The following is a 22,573-nucleotide window of genomic DNA, read 5'->3' on the forward strand; positions in this document are numbered from 1 at the left end:
ATCAGACACCAGTCTCTATGTTTAATGCAATTTGTAACTACTAAATCTACTAAATTCATGATGATGAGAAATTGTGGGTTTTATTTAACTGATTACAAAGGAGGAAGGAAAATAAACAGCATCAAACCCTGCTGTTTGATGCAGTTTATTGATGACAATGACTTCTAGAGACTTCATGTCCCGAGCCTTTTCCCACCTATGTTGGTGTCGGCTTCCAGTCTACCCGGATGCAGATGAGTACCAGTGTTTAACAAGGAGCCACTGACCTCCATACCACTGGCTTTTAGAACCATGACAGAAGTTTTATAGTAACAATTTCAGTGATTTTTCAGTGGTTTACCAAAAACCACTAATACTTTCAGTCTCAGTAAGTTATTAGGTATAATCTTTATCATACCTCTTTATACACAACCTTTTTGTTATTTAAATAAGGTTAAATGTACAACACTGGTTGGAATATCCTGGTTCTAAAGACTTATAGTAAATTGAACTATAACAGGGAAAAAATAGAGTCGAATATACAATGCCTTCTCAATGTTAGGTCTTATCAAGATCGCATTGTGAAAATGAAGAGTACTTCTTGTGATATAAGCATTTATGTACTTTATAGTAGGTAAATAAGGTTGAATTTGGTTTGTACATGTTGTAGAACTGAACAAATATTTGCTAGACACGCCCCTTTACATACAAGAGTATAGGGTGTTTCTTTAATAGTTTTTTTTAGAGATTTGTCCCAGAGTGATAAATGATGACAAAAATTAACTTTTCTTAGGCTTTTCATGTTCTATTATATAAATGAGTTTAAGATTGTGTGTACCTAAATAATTTTTGAGCCTTGCTCTATCTAGCGCTAACTCCTGAAATTCTTATACGTCACAACATTCACCTTCTCTTTTATTTGCTCGATATAGCTATACTTTTTATTTTAACGACCAAATGACTTCTCCCGCTGTGGGTTAGCAGCGGTGAGGGAGTGTCAGACTCTTACTGACTAAAAGCCGTCATATTCCGTCGTAGGCCTTTTATATACCAGGACCACTGTAAGTCTTTCGATTAATCCCGCAGTCCCGACGAGCCTTGGCCCTGCTGGGCCCCGCTGGGATGTAGCTATACCTTGGCCTTGGACGACCCCTTCCCCTCTTTCCATTGACCTTCTCTTCCACGATGTTTTTGATAAAATCGACGTATAAGGTGTCCCATCATTTTTCCTCTCCTGTTCTCTATGTTATGCAATAGTTCACATTCTGTTTAGCACTTATAGGATGGTAAATAAAATCACACAATATAGATCACACATTGTTTAATATCGATAATAATTTGACATAATAGGCATTGCTTTTATACTTTAAATATAATACAAGTTAAATTAAGTACCTACAACTAGAATTAATTGGCTCTTGGAAGTTTGACTTTAGAGATGTGACCAGACCGAAATAGAATTCGATTATTATGGATTCGGATATCAGTAAGGTATCATTGAACCCCTTTTCTGAACTACGACCAAACATTGACACATTCTGTCGAGGGAAGTAAAATGGAATAAGTAGTTGTACACACCACTTTCAACACTAAAAACTATCTTCGTTCGACAGAATACTCAAACGTCACTGAATTTTAAGTGTGGAGCATTTTTTTCTCTGCCACGCTATCCTACGTAAATTGCTGCGATGTAAAGAATTTTAAGCAAGTCTTAAAAGTTAACCGTCTTACCACAAAAACTTTTTAACGTCAGTTTAAGACTTGTCTAAAAAAATGTCAAATTATGACGTTGATATAAGGTTCATTTTGGAGACACATTTTTTTTAGACAAGTGTAAAACAGTTGTTAAAGTTTTTGTAGTAAGGCCATAAGTATCTTTTCAGTATTTCGGTTCTTACCTTAGGAACAGTTCTTTTTGTATCGATAAATGTAAGTACCACTGAAATCATACTATAAATCAAAGAGATTTCTTTTGATCACATTACAGTTCCTAAGTAGGTATTCCTATTCATGACCCAACTTGGTATCCCATTTTTATAATTATTCATATTTCTTGAGAGTAACCAAAATGGACAACATTCTGATAGAAAATTGGGCCATCAATACACCTCATAAGTCTCACTCCAAGAAACCATGGTCCATAAATAAAATAACCAACCAAAAATTAGCTCGGCCGGCCATTTTGAAAATGTCTCATATTCGGACTCATTGCCGCCATTCGGCCTGTCATTGAAACGTCAAACATAGGGCTGCGACCATTCACAATCGGTTCCCTATCGAGTCGATTATTTGAATCGATTTTAGTTGCACTTAAGAACGCCGAAGTTTGGGATTGTAGCAAGCTTCCTGGTAACGGCTGCTGTCTTTCTAATCGATATTGCAAGTTCTGTTTCTCCATTTGATGGTGTTGTGTTCTGATGGCGAATCGATTGACGTGGACAGGTATCGGAACGACAATTTTGGTGCCGGATCCGTTTTTGCTGGAGTGGCTGCCGGATGCAAGGCCGGCTTTTACGCGTTTCCATTTCGCTCGACGATTTTGGAACCATATTTTTACCTGGGGAAGATGAATTTATAACTTAAGAACTTTAAGAGAATAATATTTTCATTCATGATACTTCTGGTTATTGTTACTGGGTTGTGATCTGGGTCAGTAATTTTGAGAAAATAATGCAATTATCACTTAGGGCGACTGTAAATAAAGAAGTGAAATACAAAAATATTTACGTGGAGATAACTGCCTGCACGTGTATGAATACATATTTATTGTAAAAACGTTGATAATTATTTTTATTATTGTCTACCATTGCACCGCACTAAGCCGCGTAGCGCGTGATAGCAGATTTTTTCCCTTGAAATTTGCTGTGCATTTCCGCGTCTGTAGTGTGCTGTGCTAGGCTTGATTTCAGTATAAATTGAGATACTTGCATACCTTCAATGGTAAAATCTGCCACCCTGCGATACGCGGCTTGGTGTGGTGCAGTGGGTGGAGCGTCTAAGTTTAAAATTGAAAACTAGTAGCCTAAGAAATCAAAAAAAAACTTTTTATTTCCTCGGGAAAGGCACAAAGGAACTTGTAAACATCTACCTATTTATTTAGATACATCGATAACTCACCTGCACCTCACTAAGCTTCAAGGCAGAAGCTATCTGCGACCTCTCGGTGAGGCTCAGGTACTTCTTGGCGTGGAACTCTCTCTCCAGCTCGAGGAGTTGTTCCGAGGTGAAGGCGGTGCGGCGTCGGCGCGCCTTGCTCTCTCGGGCCGCGTCCGTGCTCGAGTCCTCTTGATCTGGCTCTGAGTCGTTACCTGGTGAAGAGGTTAGGAGTTCAGTTATTCTGCTGGCTTTGATTAATGAGTAAGGTTTAGCCCCTGGGTTTGTTTGTGTCCCTTAGGCTACAATATAGTTTTTCTTTTGGGGCACCCTTCTGGTTAACCCCGAGGTCAGCTATTAACTAAATTGTGACATGAGAACTAACACAACTAATAAACTACTTTGTAGGTATATATAGCTACATACATAAGTAGATATGCAATGCTTACGGGAAATGGACTAAACACTGAAATAATTTCAAAATCGTTTCAGAATTTCTTAACATTAGCGTATTCTTACAAACAAGCTCTAGCTTCATAATGTTACTAACATAAATTGATATTAAAATATGAATTAAAATTAGCCCAAATTACGCTTTGATACAGCTATGTGATAACGCAAGGCCTTTCAGAATCGGTTCAGCCGTAGGAGGTTCAAATATTTGCGTTAGCGTTACAGAAAACTGAACATGTCCTCTATTTTTTCCATACAGGTTTATATAAAGATTTATAAGAAAAACATATTCCCTTATTCAGGCAGGTAATATAATAGCAATAGCATGACAAATACCTACTCTTAAATATTCATCAAAATTATTTACTGGTCAGGGGCCCGATTCTCCTAAGTTAATAATGTCAAAATCTAATAGAAATCGAATCGCAATATGATCGCAATAGCAGTTTTAACCATATCGGGGCATTCTGCTACTAATAAAAGACCAATCGTATTCGATTGACATTTAATTGGTGTGCAATTGGTCTGCTATTTTGGTGATTTTGGTCTATACGGTAGTTTGCTGTAGGTACAATCATTTTGCAATCGTAAATCATTTGCAGACAAAATGATTCATTATTGAATGACAGAAAAGGCCCCTGGACTTTCACAATCGCTTTTCACAAGCCATAATTTATCAAATCAATAAAAAAAACGCCGTAATCTATTAAAAACGAATACGTCTGTAGCTGTCAAAAGAACTATTAGTCTATGGCCACCCCATTTCCCGCGTTTTATGTCGCAATGGCGGCCGTTTATAGTCGGTCGTTTAGACGACTTTATTGTTTGTCATTTAGTTTTAGATTATTATGATTTTGTTATTGCTAGTAGATGCTATTCATGTAATGGTAGTTTCTTAAATCTGCCTGCCATAGTATTTATATATGTTTAAGCTAAATTACACGTTCGACTTCATTCGGGTGAAGGAAATCTCCAACTCCAAGGTACATATTTCTTATCTCCATGCCAAACATCTCAATCGTTTCAGCGGTTTTAGTGTGACAGCGTCAACATATATGGAACTCACTTTCGCATTTATAATTATTGATTTATTTTACGGATTTAGAATAATATTTTCATTTATCGTTTAGATCTTTTCATAACATGTACTTAAATCGGTACTTCCAGTCATAACTTGAAAGAATATACTAAGTAAGTATATAGCTATTACATTAAGTGTCCGTCAAGAGGATTTGAGAAAACTCTTACACTAGGGTTTATTAGGTGATTAGGTTAATCTGCAGCTCACTCGATAAGAAGAACAAGATTAAGTGTTAAGTAGAAATATTCGTGTATCAAGAAGGACTTCATCATTTTATTCAATTCTGTCTCCAATTTTCAGCAAATTACGACAAACTTTTGTTTGCATGTATTTATTACCTACCAATCTTAGAAACTATGCTATGCTCGGCATTTCGCTGAGGGATCGCATCAGAAATGAGGTAATCCGTCAGAGAACCAAGGTCATCGACATAGCCCACCGAATCAGCAAGCTAAAGTGGCAGTGGGCTGGTCATATTAGCCGAAGAACCGATAACCGTTGGGGTAAACGAGTTCTAGAGTGGAGACCGCGCCTCGGCAAACGTAGTGTAGGACGTCCTCAGGCACGGTGGAGTGATGACTTGCGCAAGACGGCTGGCAGGAGCTGGATGCGAGAAGCCGAAAATCGATCTCAGTGGCGTGCACTTGGAGAGGCCTATGTCCAGCAGTGGACTGCGACAGGCTGATGATGATGATGATGAATCTTAGAAACATTGCGTAAAATTCAACAAAATAAACAGCCTCAGAACGAAAACACCACGCCACAACTTATTCCTCTTCCATGTCAATCTCGTTTAGTTTTTGCGCAGTCATAACGCGAGGGTCGAATGAACGATAAAAAGTCGTCCGTCGTCCGTCGGCCGCGTCAGCGCCACGCCCCTTGCGGACTAAATCTAATCATTAGATTGGGGTGGAGGGTGCTGAAGTGTTTTGAGATTTTCTGAAGGAATCGTAAGTTGGATAGACGACTTGGCTATTTGTGTAGTTTAATGTGAAGGATTGTATAGGAATCATATCTAGCTGCAGCCAGCGTTATAGCCTGAGGTAACTACTGAGGTGGTCTATATGTCAATCTGATGTGTAAGCTTCATTATTCCCAAGTTTCATAAAAAGCTATTCAGTAGTTTTAGCGTAAAAGAGGAGCATACATTCCTTCTTTGCGCATGTTCAATAATTATTGAATAGGATTAAAAAGGTACGAGATAACTTTTGGTGTTGTGAGTATTAGTTCTGAGGCAGCCGGTCTTCAAAATACTCCAAAAGGTTAAAAGTTCAAGAAGTGGTCCTTGTCGGCAATCCCTAGCCAATATACTACGCCACAACGGGTCTACGACACAGTTTAAATATATGTCTTTACTGTGTCTACGATCCTTCCGATCCTTACTATTTTTTTGAAGCCCGATATTTTTCTAAAGGTTAAAGATCTATGTGGCCCTGGATAATTGTGGCAGTTGTAAGTATTGGGTTGTGCAAGTCAAATGGAAGTGGTCAATTTAATGTCTACTGATATTCAACTGCATCCAGTTAGACTAAAAGTCAACTTAATATAGTTGATTTTAAAAAAATAAAGATGTTAATTTATTCAGTAAACCGTCGTCTGCTTGTCTGTTAACATAACCAACACGAGCTCCTACTAAGAAATAGGTAATAAGTCTTTCAAATACCCGACACGAAATACGTGCTCACTCACACAGCCATTTCTTTAAAACACCAACAGTTTCCATGAAAACCACGATAAACGATCCCTTAAGCAAATAAATACATTTATTCCTCACAACCGAACAACGATTGACAGTTATCGAGAGCGCCAAATGAATTGTAAACGCCGCCATCTTAGATTTACCGTCAAAAATCAAAATTCGAACGGGGAATAGACAATACGACTGCATAAGCAAACTTTGTAGACGCATAAAGTCCCCGCGCGTTCGCTTTTCGAATTTTAAATATATCGTACGAGCGGCGAGTTAAATCGATTGTGAAGTCGAATGCATTTTACTCGAATCAGATGTATCGATTACGATAAACTGCTTTTCAAAATGGCGGTCACGTTTTATTTCAGTTTAAATTTTCACTCTGTCACTTTGGCAGTTTTCCTCGAATGAATGATGAATTAGGAATCAGTGTGTTGTAAAAACCTTTATGTATTTGTTTACTTGCTTATTTTAACGTAAATGGGTGTTTCTGTGGTGTTCATTATTTCTTGTTGTCTTGTCAGAGCATGCAGTTTGCTTTTGAATGCATGTTAATCTTTGGGGGTTATGTAATACTTTGAGCATTTTTTTTAACTTTATTAAAGTATTACCGAACTATTTTCTAAACTATCCTGAATAAATATAACATTGACAGCCTAACCAACTTCAAAATATGGTCTGAATTCTGACATTTGAAGTCATCATCTCCCGAGCCTTTTTCCCAATTATGTTAGGGTTGGCTTCCAGTCTAACCGGATGTAGCTGAGTGAGTATCAGTGCTTTACAAGGAGCGACTGCCCTATCTGACCCCTCAACCCAGTTATCCGGGCAACCCAATACCCCTTGGTTAGACTGGTGTCAGACTTGCTGGCTTCTGATTACCCGTAACGACTGCCAAGGATTTTCAATGACAGCCGGGACCTACAGTTTAACGTGCCATCTGAAACACAGTCATTGGTCTCTAAGATATACTTAGAAAGTACATACAAACTTAGAAAAGTTGCATTGGTACTTGCCTGACCTAGAATCGAACCCGCGCCCTCATACTCGAGAGGTTGGTTCTTTGCCCACTAGGCCACCACGACTTTTTTTGAAGTATGTTTTATATAAGATTTTTCTTCGAGCACAAAAAAAATAACCCGTAACAATTTTCCCCAGTATTCTCGATCAAAAGAACTTGAACGTTGGAAAATCCTGTCCATTTGATTTATACTACACCCTGTATTTCTTTAATAGAAAATGAAAAACTGTCGAAATATTTTGTAGAGCTTCTACGAATGAACGAGGAAATAAAACAAACACACGTCAAAATAAATAAAATAATTAATATTAAACCTGTAACCAATTGTAGAGTACCAAATTACTATTAAGTTGAATGACACCAAAACAATTCCATCAATTCAATCAGTTATTGCCCAAATAATTATAGTTTCTACAACATAAACAAAAAAATTAGTATCTGACAGATGTCACATGAAGAATTCGCGCCAAAATCACACAAACAGTTCGGATTTCGAATTTCACGCTACAGATGCGTTCTAGTGGCGTGAAATAATCTTTTAAATGTCAAGCAGCCATTTCTAATCGGTTTATTTGTTGATTTTGTACGTTAGTTAGGGAATGCATGTGAACTATTTCGAGTGGGTCTCTATGGTTCGCTATGAGAATGGCAGTTTGGACAATTAGTTACACCTAATTTTGAATTTGGAATTGTGTTTTATCGAGCGATAGGTCACTACTATTTTGTTAATTGACAGACCGTTAAGTTATATATGGGTGTGTCGTACCTAATCACATTAAATCCTATCACATATACCTACCTACTTTATGATATTCTATGGCGAATTGTACCTAAATACATAATCCATTCAGTGGTTTAGCCACAGGAGTCATTTTTCGATTTCATAATTTACAACATCATGTGTAAAGCAGAGATAATGTTAGGAGTATCGAATGTTTTGAACAGTTGACAGCTGTCAGTTTTCAAGGGAAACATTCTATTGTTTGTAATTACTCATTACAAACAACTATATTTTTTACAGTTCGGCATATAATATTATAAAGTATATGTGATAGGATTTAATGTGATTAGGTACGACACATCCTGTATAAGCTTAGCTATAGGAGGTACCTATTGTTTTTTGACGTGACAACGTCTTATAAATCGATGGAGCCGGCTGCACGCACGAAAAAACATGACTCATGCGGCGTTACCTCGCTCTGAGGCGTTACCTCGCTCTGAGGCGTTCCATCGCACAATCGGCCTACGCGTTCGGCAGCGTTCGACATCTGTCTCTCTCCCACTTGAGTGAGCGATGCGTCCGCGTAAACAGCTGCTATTCAATAATATATTTACATATTTTCGTCAAGTATGAAGTGCAGTGAAAAGTGAATGTGGTGTAAATTGTTTATAGCAACGATAATTGCGACGATAAAGGTAATGATTCTTTCGATATTAAATATATATTCAGTGATATATTGTCGAATATTCGTGCTTTCATAATTAAAATAAATAGCATCAGTCCGCTAGTGCAGCGATTGTAGGTTATGCTATAACAAAAAACTATAATAATAAGGTAATAGAACTATTTCACGATGAGTAAAAAATCAATTGCTTTACTATTCGATCGAAATAATTATGGAGCATAGTCAGTGTTGGGCAAAATGAAATCTAACTACTGATTACTAACTACAACTACATATTGTAGTTAGTAATCAAAACTGCAAATTACATTAAATAATCGTAAAAAGTAGTTAAAAAATTTGATTACTAACTACAAATTGTAGTTGCAATCACGATTACGAGATTACTTTTTATAACTACCTACACATATTAAATAATCAATCGCGCGTTCATGTACTGACTTGTCGTTTGCTAGTTAAGTACAGTTACCGGCACGGAAGTCGAGCCCTGACTTTCACCTGCGCAGAAGTGATTTATTGGGTCCCTTTGGTGGTATGAAGGGAGCGCGGGGGCGGCGGTAAAGCGGTGATTGGCCCGCAGCGCATCGCGTCATAGCCGTCACTCGGGATTGGTTCTTAGCTGCGGTTGACGACGAAACACTTCGGGCCAATTTAATTGACACCAATTTTTATAAAATATATTTTTCTTTTGACGTGACAACGTCTTATAAATCGATGGAGCCGGCTGCACGCACGAAAAAACATGACTCATGCGGCGTTACCTCGCTCTGAGGCGTTCCGTTTAAGGCTTGAAGTGCAAGCGAGAGCACGCAACGAGCAACAAAGAGGCACGATCGGCCTCCGTGTTCGGCAACGTTCGACATCTGACGATCAATTTCTTAAGACGTTGTCACGTTCGACTATCGTCAGTAAACCGACTTTACAGACAACCGTTTTTTTTTGAAGGGTTAGGAACTCTCGCACTTTATGATGTTTTTCTTGAGATCCTAATTTTGTTTCATTAAAAGTATGATGCAGTTTTATCGCCCTGTTTTTCTAGGCAACAATTTATTGGTAGCAGTCGGTACAAATGACGTGATAGACCGCGGAATAGATTTTTGCCGCTCGGAGTACGTCGCTCACTCGCATTTGCTCGCTTTTGCTACATTCGGAAAAAGAGTGGAAAATCTGCTAGTGAGATAGGTGCTTCGTCAAACGTAGCAATTAAATCCAGGATATCATGCATATACATAGCACGTGCATACTCTAAAGCTAGATAATCAGAGTCAATTAACGTTTGCATAGCTAATTAATTGATGCACCGGCTTTAAGACATCTGCTCCGACAGTTAAAAGCTTAACCAAATCCTTACTAACGGCCAGTTTCTTCATCAAAAGTTAAAGTTAAAGTAATGTCTAAAGTAAAAGTAACGGTCAAATTCGTTTTTTCAAGGCTAAAGTGACAGCAAAACTAATAGAAAAATTGAATTTGACCGTTACTTTTACTTTAGACATTACTTTAGCCATAACTTTAACTTTTGATGAAGAAACTGGCCGTAAGACTTATGTATTATTAATGCGAAAGCAACTCTGTCATTGTTGTGTTTTCAGGATTTCAGGACAAAACTATTGGACTGACTTAATTTTTTTACATTAGCTGGTCTAGCTAGAGCCTCCAAAAGGACATGGGTATTTTTTATCCGGTTAGGAACGGGCATAAGCTCCCTCGGGATGCGATTAGTACTACGCGGAACAGCCTATAAGTAAGTAGATGAAGCGTGGTTTAATTTGGTGTGTCCCGGTAGTCATTTGAACATCTTTGACATTAGTTATGGGTTACGGGTAGTCTAAAATCAGACCAGAAGCCTAATTCTGACAACCAGTCTTTACGGAGGGTTATCGGTTGCCCAGGTTCATTGAGGAGGTCAGATAGGCAGCCGCTCCTTGTAAACGCGTCGGGGGTGAGTGTCCCTCGATGTAAACCCGTCGGGATTGATTTCTTTCCAATCTTCTCATTTAATCTCATCTGCTAAACGAAGGTATTGAAGGAATAGAGAGTAGATACAATACAAACATTGCACTCAGCACTCACTAGAATCAGGAACAATCTCTTCAGCCATATCGTCTCTTACACAATCATTATTTCTTAGGTATTTTGGAACCTTGTGAAAAGTAATACATAATAACTAGACATTGGATTACATGCATTTGCATGGTTGTATATGCAAAGATAGATCGCCACTTTTACAGCAACAAAAAAAAAATGCTAGCTAGGAAGTAGGTAGGTACTACCTATTTTTTTGTTGACCTTTTGAAACCGTCAGAAACTCATGACGCGGACGGTCAAAACGATACGCTAGCTCTTCGATCTGCTAAAGTACTGTAACGAGGGTTAGCAGTATATAGATTTTACACAGTAAATCGAAAGTGTTTCTAATTTTTTTTGGCATTGATATTTTGCTCTTTTATCATGCATGTAATCCAAACTAATATGTAGTAACCCTGAATTTTTTTAATGGATTCATGGATGGACGAACTTTAATTATAAGTAGGTATTACCTATTAACTATTTTTAAACACCCTAACGATTGCAATATAAGTACCTTTTACCAACACAAAATACTTACTGCAGGCAGACTGAGGTGTGTTTGTAATGGCCTATTATCAATGAGAAGTGAGACTATCTGTCATGTACCACTTGATAAATTGACGATTTAGGGTCTTCCCCATGAGGATGTATTTGAAACAATATCTCCCGGTTGTGGAAATTATTTCAAATTGTCTTGGGAATAATCCGGGCCGTGGGGTCCAAGTGCTCATCTGCTTTTTAAAGACCTGTCAAAGCGACTTGCTGACACTTCAAGTGACCCAAAGGCTGGTTTTTATTTTGGTTAAAAATTAAGCATTGCCATCCAACGTGGCAATGCTGCCAGCCTCTTGGGTACACTCCCGGTGGGCAGCGATGAGTTTTTTGATGCCATTTTATAATTGTTTTTAGTTGTATATATGTATAAATAAGTTTATTTTCCTGTAAAGATAGTTTAAGTTGTTTATAAATAAATTGTTTCAGTCGTAAAAAAAAAATCCGCGGTCGATAAATTGTTGAGATATTTTATATATTTGTAATCAAACACTGCAAGAAACAGGCCTGGAAGTATTTATGCAAACAAAAATGATCGGCTAATCTAATATTAAATTCACGACGCTTGCTCAAGTCGGACTGCCGATTTCAGACTTTTAAGTTCAGGTTTCTTCAACGATGTTTTCTTTCGCCTTTAGTCAGATATTGGTGTCTAAGATATATGTAGGTATTTTATGAATATAATGAAGACACCACTATGTGGAAGCTCATAAGCAAAAAATCTACAAATGCCAGCGGAACCGACGGCATATTATAAGTGACTGATAGTTAGGCTCTTAACGGATCAGAAGTCATAGTATGAAAAACGTAATTTTAGTAGTTTTCAGTACTTAATTGGAATGAGTTCGTATGAGTAAGAATGTACTGTACATGGTCATGAACCGTGATTTATTTATGTTCACTTTTTTCATGAAACGCGTGAATCAATTAAGCTAAAACTGCGGGTAAAAAGTAGCCTGTAGCCTTCCTTGGGCTCACTACGCTTACCGTCGCTGGTCCATTCTGATGACAGCTACATAAAGCAAGCAGCTTAAAACAAGCAGAAGCAAATGTAGCCGTTGGCGCCGGCTATCAGTTTTGTTTCTGTATACGGGCCAACACTGCAGGGATTTATTCAAATCGTTCTATAGTCCTTCTCGTCCTTCATGTCCTTCTACTTTGCGTTTCAGCAAACAAAGAGACTCTTTATCAGCTAAAGCGTTTCATTGCAAAATTGTAACATAGTAAAATGCGTAGTAATTTCTAGCCCTACCAGTCGAGTTTTAAATGAAAATTAATCAGGTGTAAAAAGTATTAAGAAGAGATTATGTAGATATGGAAAAAAAACATATTCCTGGACAGCTTATTTAAAGAATACTTTTTTAGAAGCCTACAAGATCACTGCGTGCAACCGCAGAATATAATAAATCCCTATTAAACGGTTGCGGGAAGTACGGTTTAAGGACGTAAGTATAAAGACCCACAGCAGGAACACCTAGTAATCTTCATGTCTAAGGTGGAAAACCATCGTCAGACTCTTGTGTCATATAAATAATACTGGCAGACTGCTGATGTAAACTTTTGACACGCATACCTACGTCTTTTGATTCTTGTGTGTTTTTCTCCTGTTTGTCTGTGTGTTGCGTCAATAAATGTTTACCTTTATTTATCTTTCTAATCTATTTACCTACAATAAACAACAAACCTGGATTAGTCTCTTCCCCACCATCACTCTCGGCCTCACTGCCAACACTAACAGGACTCTCTCTCTTCTCTTCTTCTCTATTTTCTCTCACCGGCGTCGGTACAGCACCCAAGACCCTTGACAACCACGGCTCAGGGTACCCAAGTAAGAACGGGAAACCATTTTGTTGCAAAAATGGCGCGTAATAACGCATCTGATGAAATCCCTCTAATCTTTCACTTTCATCATCTTCCGAGTTTCTAGAACTTTCCGAAATATTGTTTTCTATGTCTATTTCTGGTGATTTCCTGTCCCCAATCAAGGATTCTATGGAAAATGGTTTGGGGACTTTTTTCTGTGTTTGGGTTTCACCCATTTCGACTTTTGAGTCCATTATCACACACTTTTTCAGTCACTTTCAAATCACAAGGATACAGTCTTATTTAGAGCATAGTTACGTTATTTTTTTAACGTCTACAAATTTAAAATTATTCGTTGCTTCAACTTGAATTTTCACTGGCCAAAATCAAAAAAGTAATTACCGTACTCATTCATTAAAAACACAACATTTTCAAAAAATCTAATCACTTTTAACCCGATTCCCAAAAAAATACACACAATTTTACTTCAAAAGTTTTCGTAAAACTTTAATATTCTCTTTATTCATTTAAAAAAGTCACTATTTTAATGCGTAAAACGTAACGTATGTCCAAACGTCCGTTCACCGCGAGAACCGCGCGTAAACTCAGTCGCCACGCCTACATACGGGGTGTAGTCAAAACGTTATTTTATTTTATTACCACTAACCAAGCAACGAGGGAATCTAAGCTTTATTGCTACCATCATAATACTACTGTCATTATCCACAAACATTATCACTAACGAGCCTATTATATTTTCTTAACACACCAAAAATCATCCCTAACTTCTTCATATTACAACTCAATTTTCTTTAACACAGCTCAAGAAACAACTTAACCAATTACCATTGCAATTTGAGCCCTATACTACAAACCATAGGATTTATCAACGAAAATACTTCACAGGACTTACGCCCTTATAGTGACGCTACAAAAATGATTAAGAACACTTTTGTGTGAAGACTGAAAGGGATAGATATGGGTGTTTTCGTGTGTTAGAGGGGGATAGAGCTAGTGATCTTTGCGGAGGCAGTACAGTGGTAATTGGTGGTGATCAAAATGTTTTGCTGGTGTCAGCAAGGAGTATAAATTTCATCGTTTCGTGCTCCGTTGGGTTTTGGTCTTTTACTTACTTCGGACTGGCGATTTGTGAAGATTTTCTTTTTATGTAATATTTTTGGATTTCGGTGTGCTATACTATACTATTTCTAAATGACTTTCGTTATAATATTTTCCTAGTGCTCCTTCATAGGCAAAGGCTATGTTCATAGCTGTAATTAAATCCAGAAATATACACTAACTTATCAATGATAATTTGGGACACTGGAGAGCTCAGTTAGCTGTATCCAGTCGTGTTTTGTTGTATTTCCAGCTCTGAGGAATAATAGAATGTGGGAATATAGAGTGCATACCTATTATCTATCTACGCATCGTCTGTTATATGTCCTGCACAGATGACTGATCTTAATTGAGAACAGCCACCGTGATTTTTTATATTCGGACCTGAGGCTAGCACTTTGTCAAACAAATAGACTCTTCAGTTTTAAAATATTAGCACTTAAATAACTATATAGAACTTTATAAAGGCTAATTATATTATTTATACCATTTTCATTATATTTCCATTAAAATACCTCTTTGCACACATTTTATCACATGCTTAACCAAAACAAAAACGTTTTGAATTGTCAAAGTAATTTAAACACATTTACGCCTTCCTTCCCCAGGGGGTGAGCTGTGCACTTAATTGTATGTCTGTCAGTTTGTCTGTCACTGTCAACTGATATTTGCGTATATATTATGTTTATGGTGTGATTGTCTAGGGCAGCGGTTCCCGAATTCTTTTGGCTTCGGAACCCTTTTCGTTTCACCATTTTTCGGCGGAACCTTAGCTTAAGTAAGAAGTTAACTAAAGACGTAAATACACTTAGGTACGGCTCGTAGCGTGTGGTAGCGCACCAAATGGTTATATGGTTAGAGACATATTCAGTATACTCAGGCGTAGCATGGCTATCTGCCACACGGGCCAGAAAACAATTTAGCCGCTCTTGACTTTGTGCATTATGTGAATAGTTTTCAGTTTAAAAAGTGACAAAGTAAACGCAAAAAGAAATAGATTGGGTTTGTACAGGTGCGAGGCGAGCGAGCGCGATTTTTTTAATTAAAAGAAGAAGTTCCAAACACCCGCTAGCATTGAAAGACATACACACATAGTGGTAGCCAACATCGCGAGCGAAGCGAGCGCGAATTTTTTTTAGTTTTAGTATCTACACAAAATAAACAAAACCACTGTAAATTAATAAGGTCTCAAAAAGTATAATATCCACACAAAAAAGCAAATGCAAATGAATAAAAAGCAGAAGAAAGCGCTATTGCTTTTTCTGAACCAGAGGAATAAAAAATAAACATCAAAAGAAACCTCGACGGAAAAGCGCGAAATTTTTTCGGTGTTGGATACCTGAGCTATTAAACGAACATAAAAGCATCACAGGCAATATGGAGTCGCGAGCGAAGCGAGCGCGAAATTTTCGGATTCGCGGAGGTGCAAAAATTGGAAATAATGACCCTTTTTGATTCATGGTAAAAATAGCCACTGGAAATACTCGTATGCCGTGTCATTTCACGTCCTGTCAAATGTATGAAAACGTATAATCCTGGCAATGAGATAAGTCCAAAAAATGCGGTGATTTTTGGCCGACTCGCTACCTATTTTTGCCGATTGCCGAAGACCTGGAGTTATTAAGTTAATCTACAATTTGTAAAAAACGGAATTAAATTATCTGCTGCTGTGGCCTTCCCCCGCCACTTGTCGTGAACTCGTACTTACAGTCCCGAGTGGTACCCACCTACATGGTGCCTAAATGGAATTTTGGAATGCATATTTAAAACAATTTGATTGAAAATGAATAATAATGTAATATTATCAAAAGTGAAACAATTTACCATATGGAAATCTTGAATTTTCCACGGAACCCCTGAGGGCCTGTCACGGAACCCCAGGGTTCCGCGGAACCCCATTTGGGAACCGCTGGTCTAGGGATTATACTTGGTATCTGAATTCTTAAGGGAGTTTTGGTTGCTGTGGTTTGAATCGTTTTGATTTAAAAATTAGTTAAGATTCCTCTTTAAGTAGCAAGTAAAGTCAGAATGCATGAAATAGCTTTCAAGTAGGTAATTTTAGTAAAATTATATCATATAGAAAAAAAATAAAACCACTTACTGACGCAACAGATTTCCTAAGAAATGAAAAGTAGGTACACAAAAATATGGTTGTGTAAAATGGACCCAATTCAGCATAATGTCAGATAGCGAGTGCCTGGTGCTGGTTTTGAACTGGACTAGTTTTAATCCTAATAAATGAACTCTATGAATGTAGTTAATGATAATTTTAATTTTTTTTTTCAGTTATATTTTTTTAAAACACTTCACACGCACAAAAAAATCAATCTCTTTCCGTTCTTCTTTCACAGTCTTACTAACCACTTTACTGCCTCAGTTCAAAGTAAGCACCGGCACTCGCCGCTGGTCATTAGCGAGCAATTTGTCCTCCCCCCACCCGCAACCCCTCTAAATTGATTGTGGCTATTTGCTACACCGATCTGTACGGAGTAATTTATGAACTAAGAAGTGGTGTTTGCTGATGATAAGTTGGTGCTATTTTTAGGTTGATGATATTTTGTCTGGTATTTGTGAGACATGAGAAAAATCTTGGAAGGAGATTATACGGAGTAAATAAGCCATTTATTTTTCGAGCAGGTTAGACTAATACTTAGGTTCAACTATCACAGTACCTATGCTTAAAAAATAATGTTTGATACGGACCTCAGTTTAAGTGACTATGATGATTTGCAAAATGATCGGTTTGTAAATAATATCGTCCACTTTAATACTGATTCAATTCATGTCGTCTGTCAAGGCGTTAGGTAACCAGATAGTTTCCTAAGATAAGGATTGGCCTTTGTTTTAGACTGAGTCGTTGTTTTCATGTCTGATCTGAGCTCGGTAAACTAGCAAAAACTCTATAAGTACGGCTTATCAGCATTCGCCATAAGAGATCATCAGAGGACTTATTTGTTGAAAGTTTTTATTAACTATTACTTAATACTGAAGATTTTATTTATTACAACTCAAAATTTCAGTAATTTAGAGTACACAGGCACATCAACGACATTATCGTATGTAAGTGGTCACTAGTTGTCGTAAAATCAATTTGCCCCAATTTTCTTCAAGAAAACAGGATATCCTCACTAAAACGAAGCCTTAAAAACGTCTAAGCAATAACTTAGAGAACACAAATAGCGAGTCTCGTCTCGTCTGTAGTTCTCACAAAAGTGTAGTAAATTAGCTTCCCAAATGTCTTCGCGGCCTGAATGCGTTATTGCAGCGGCTATTAATCTAGAACAATAGACTATTCAGTCATATTTATAAGCTAGGATGTCGCTGTGACTTTGTCCGTTAAGATATGTTTGGTTTTGTAGAACAGACATCTAAGAATAGGACAAGCTTATGCGACTAAGTATCATTAGGTGCTCTTATGCCCATTTTCACCAACAAATACCTAAATTTAGGGATTCCCTAAGAGCATTTAAGGAACACTTAATGCGAATTTCGTTTTCACCAAAGTTTAAGTGTACCTTATAACCTTTGTTTTTAGGGGAACCCTTATTCTAAGTGGTACTTAGTTAGGGAAACGTTAAGAGATTGTTGGTGAAAACGGGCATCTTCATATTCGGAAAAACATCTGCCATAACAAACACAGAAAATCAGATCGCAGAAAAGGCAAGGAAGGAAATAATTAACTAGCTCTGATTTGGTACTGCTATTAGGAAATTAAAGAGGAAAGGATTTTGTATGGAAAGAGTACTTACCTACAACAGGACGCGGGTGAACCGCTAGTTAGTAGTATTAATAAAATGTCTCTGTCCTGCCATTTTCTACATCTTGCAACAGTTGCAACTTACCAAATCAGGATATATAATATGGCCAGGTTCCAATTAGGTATCCTGCAAACCAATTTGCATCAAAATTTTCATTTTGCCTTTAGCCTGCAAACAGACAGGCGGCATTTTATATTTATACAGACGGGATATCGAGACGGTATCGATGGTATCATCGTGAGGGAAATCATTTATTGCGTTTAGATCATAAACTGAGGCGCAGTCTGTCATATTAAATGTCGGTGACGCGGCCGCAACGGTCCTGTCTGCGAGTGAAGACAGAATTAAAAAAACTCACGAGTTATAGGTAATGTGGTATGACATTTAATAATTTTGGCATATAACTATGCATGTATGAAACAATTTGGTATATGAGTTCTTTAAAGATATATTTATTTTGCAAATATGGGTACAAAAGTAAATGGTGTTATAAATAAATAAATAAGTTCTGCCATATTTTGCCATTCGGCGTGCAAACATTTTAGTTACGGATAGCTGTCGTGTTTTGTCTATCTGTCAGATTTCTCAATTTCATTTTTTTTAGCTGGAATGGCTATTCCTAACTACACTGGGTTTGGCTTCCTATCTGACTGTTGAATTCAGATAACTGAGCAACCCAATAAATACCCTTTCGTAAGAATGGCTGGCAGACTGTCTGGCCTCTGACTGTCATAACAATTGCCAAAGATGTTCAAATATCGGCCGGAACGCACCAATTTAACATGCCATCTCAAACACGAAGGAACTCGCCATGGCAAGATCCTACTAAGTCTGTTTTTTAATCTCGTAGACTAAACTGACATTACGGGTGTGGTCAGTTTATTGCAATTTCTTAAATAGTGATGTGGCACGACCGAAACTTAGCGTTAATAAAATCAAGTATCGTTTTTTTTCAGTAAGTCATCCTGAAATAATGTGCTTATTCATGATGATTAAGCATGGCGTTGCGTGGTCAGATATCCAGATATTCAGATATCCCTGACGTACACACGTCGTGCAGCTGTGTGTACGTACGTGAATTGTAAATATAAAACTTTGAATGAATATTAAATTCGTCTATTATATATAAAAAGTTACGATTCAACAAACCGATATCGTAAGTACAACACTGCACAAAAAAGCTAGCAACATTATTTGTAAGTTTGACATTTTGCAAGTGTCAATTTAGTCTACGAGATTAAAAAACAGACTATAGCCACAGATAACTATAATAGTTACTACGTAACTATAGCATTGCGAAGCACCTTATGATCGATCTACTAGTGAGACTGTAACTTGGCCAAGAGCTCTTCAACAAATCCTCTACACACTCCTGTAGGTACCTACATGTAGTTAGGTAGGCACTTAGCTTCCATACCTTTTAAACCGTCTAGCCGTCATACAATTTACATACATTTTGCATCACACAAGCCGGTACTTAGCTATGTTAATTAATGCGATTACTCATTAGCGATAACATCTGTCTAGGTATCTTTATTTATAGCATGGCTATTGTTTAGCTTCTGAATAGATCACAAAGGATCGTTACTTGGTAGTGAAACTGCTGTTGAATTTATAGTAGCGGACTTATGGGTGTAGGATACCTAGCATTGTGGACGTAACTAAAATGTATAGGTAGGTAGGTACCTATATGCATATTAACATAAAATAAAGTTGTGTTAGATATACTATTAAAAACACAAGAAAGGCTGAACCGATTTAGTTGAAGATTGGTGGCGAGCTAGCTTAGAAACAGACAGGAGAAGCAAGGAAGGTGCTTTTTGTTCTTATCCAAGTACGGGAAGTAGTTCCCTCAGGAGGTAGTTGAAACCGCAGGCGAAAGCTGATTATTTGAAAGAAAAGTAACTAGGTTTGTCTGGCTACTTCGAAAAAAACACAATTAAACAGTTTCTAGAAAAATATATCCCACAGAATATTTTCCAATAGGATTACCTATGTGAAAACGCCCGTCGAATAATTGAGGATCTGCTTAAAATGGTAGAGGCGACATCCATTTTAATAACACCACCTGAAAGTTAGGTTAGGTTAAAGAAAGGTTTTTTGTAAACACACATCAACCAGTACAATCAAATAATACAAATCACAAAATCAAAACCATCTTCAAATCCACAAGCGTAGCTGCAACTAATTCCCTCTAGACACACACAACCCTAAATGACATTCGACCTCTAATCGAGTCACATCTTACGTCTAATTCAAACAAATCACATCTCCAGTATTAACACGAGACAAACTCCCGCCATTACCGCGCCCCACACATAAATCCACCATAATATAATAAAATTCATAACAAACTTAATATGGCTATAAAATTAAATAATAAAACACGCTGTACAGTCACCCAAATTACTCGACAAGTCTACCCATCTCTTTTTACCACACATAAAAAAGACAGAGATAACAGTATTTCTCTAGCTTCGTCTTATAAGTAATGAGCACGGTCACGCCCCGCAATCAAATCCAGGCGCCATGATTGGTCGTTTAATAGGGTTCGAAGTTTGAAATTTGTTTTTTTTTCCGTGTAATTTTGCGTTCAGTTCCATTCATTATCTGTGTGTTAATGACGCGAGCCGTTTGACGCTTGAAACGTTAATATTTAATCTCGTTAGAGTTTTCGGTTTATTTAATTTGTTTAGCATTTTGTTGTTGTGGGGTAAATAATTTTATTATGGTGATTTAGTTTACTTTTTTATTGGATGTGGGAATATTTATATACTTAGCTCTGGAGTCTGGATCTTTAGTCCAGTGGTTACTGTTGGTAACAGCTTCGGTTTCAGAATTGAGCTTATATGTAGGTACCTACATCGCAATCACACACCTCATATCATCAGAATAACTTAATATTCTACATGTTCCAATGGATTTTTATTGCGTTTAAGAGTTACATCAGAATTTGTTACGAAATGGACTTTTAGGACCTGTTCGTATATCTTAAAACTCATGTGCCTTAAGGTACCTGTACACTAGAGCAATGTGCCTACCACTAATGCACTATGTGGATTAATATGTATTTGTATAAAAAAGTAACTCCACTTTCAATATTAGTTTTTTTTCAACTATGTTACAGCAACAACTTAGGTACGTTTCTAGCGACATTAGCCTAGTGGTGAACTTCTACTATCTAAGTACCTATTTTTACATAATTACATAGAGCTCAAAAACTTACTTAGGTAGCTAGCCTGCACGATACCCATACCTCTAAACTTGGACTTTCAGGATTTTAAGCACTTACCTAGGTACCTTTGACAATTGTCAGTGAGCTAAATACTCAGGTACTATTTACTTCCAACTAGGCTTAAAACTTTTTACCAAGCATCGGCTCTTGCAATATTTACATTGTTTTATCGATCGAAATACCAAAAACAAAGATCACACATCAAACTCACCCCAAAAATCACTGACACCAATAAAATATTCAAAGCATTATACAAAATATGAATTGCAAATGGCTACAACAAACACTTTTGAAATCCCCGCGGATATTTCTACAAAATCATATTATGACATTTGTTCCGCGTATCCGAACGTCATTTCCCATCACTATTTGAGTGCTCTTAAAAACCATTACTAATGTCACATATCCACCACCTTTCATCTACACTCGTGCTAAGGGAATATCAACTTTAATGCGCAGTAAATAAGGCTTATACCACGCGCAAATATAAGCTGTAATTTAATCGAGAAATGGAAAAATAAATAATAAATTTTGCGCATTGGGAAATAGAATTTGAACCTTATTAATATAGTAATAAGATGTAATCTAGAATGAAAATTAGTAGACATAAAATCGGGAATTGCCAATATAAGAATTTTGATTTACGAATGTTGTTTATATTTTATTGCTTTGAAATAGAGTTCACAATTGTCTGAAAATTATTTTATTCACAGCAAAATAACTTTTGTAAAGTTATGCGATTCGGCGCGCTCGTTTTCCCGAAAATGGCAGTCTTTTGACATTTTTGACAGTTGCTTAGGAAAGTCACAGTTTGTGACGAAACTTATTCTCGGAGGGGTACCTAGTCAGGATTAACGGGAAGGGTTCAAATCGAGTTCTTTAACCACACAGGAATTTGATAAATCCATAAGTAGTAGATCCTCTTCATAGATAACTAAGTAACTAGATATCGGCCGAAATACTTACTTCTCGCATCCGGATAAAAGTAGCCTAGCCTAGTGAAACTTGATAACTTTCATGTCTATTTTCTCCTATATTTAAATGGGTTCAGTCGTTTTAGTGCCGGTATTTGTGAAAAGATTAAAAAAAAAACAATTTTTAATGGGACCTCATGGATAATTTAAAAATTTTGTAAGCTAAAAATAAACCAATCAAGTAGAAATACATCAACAGCTCTGCTAATGAGAGCTCATTAAATCGTTTTAATTATACACATGATACTTACCTACTTATATGTATTTATAGTAACCGCTCGTTATTTACCTAATTATTATTGTTTAATTATAAAGCAATTTCATTGAACGACTACACAGGTCTCA

At 37.1% G+C, this 22,573-nt stretch overlaps 1 protein-coding gene across 1 annotated transcript; it reads right to left on the reverse strand.

Annotated features, from left to right (window-relative positions):
* Positions 1-1,816: 1,816 nt before the first annotated feature.
* Positions 1,817-13,698, reverse strand: LOC124643361 (homeobox protein GBX-1). Its single transcript, XM_047182325.1, has 3 exons — positions 13,024-13,698; positions 3,097-3,287; positions 1,817-2,536 (listed from the first exon to the last, which is right to left on the reverse strand). Exons 1-3 carry the CDS (start codon positions 13,394-13,396, stop codon positions 2,144-2,146), a joined length of 957 nt encoding a protein of 318 aa, XP_047038281.1. The 5' UTR covers positions 13,397-13,698; the 3' UTR covers positions 1,817-2,143.
* Between the last annotated feature and the right edge of the window lie 8,875 nt (positions 13,699-22,573).

Source organism: Helicoverpa zea, chromosome 27, assembly GCF_022581195.2.
Source record: "Helicoverpa zea isolate HzStark_Cry1AcR chromosome 27, ilHelZeax1.1, whole genome shotgun sequence".
Lineage (NCBI taxonomy): Eukaryota > Metazoa > Arthropoda > Insecta > Lepidoptera > Noctuidae > Helicoverpa > Helicoverpa zea.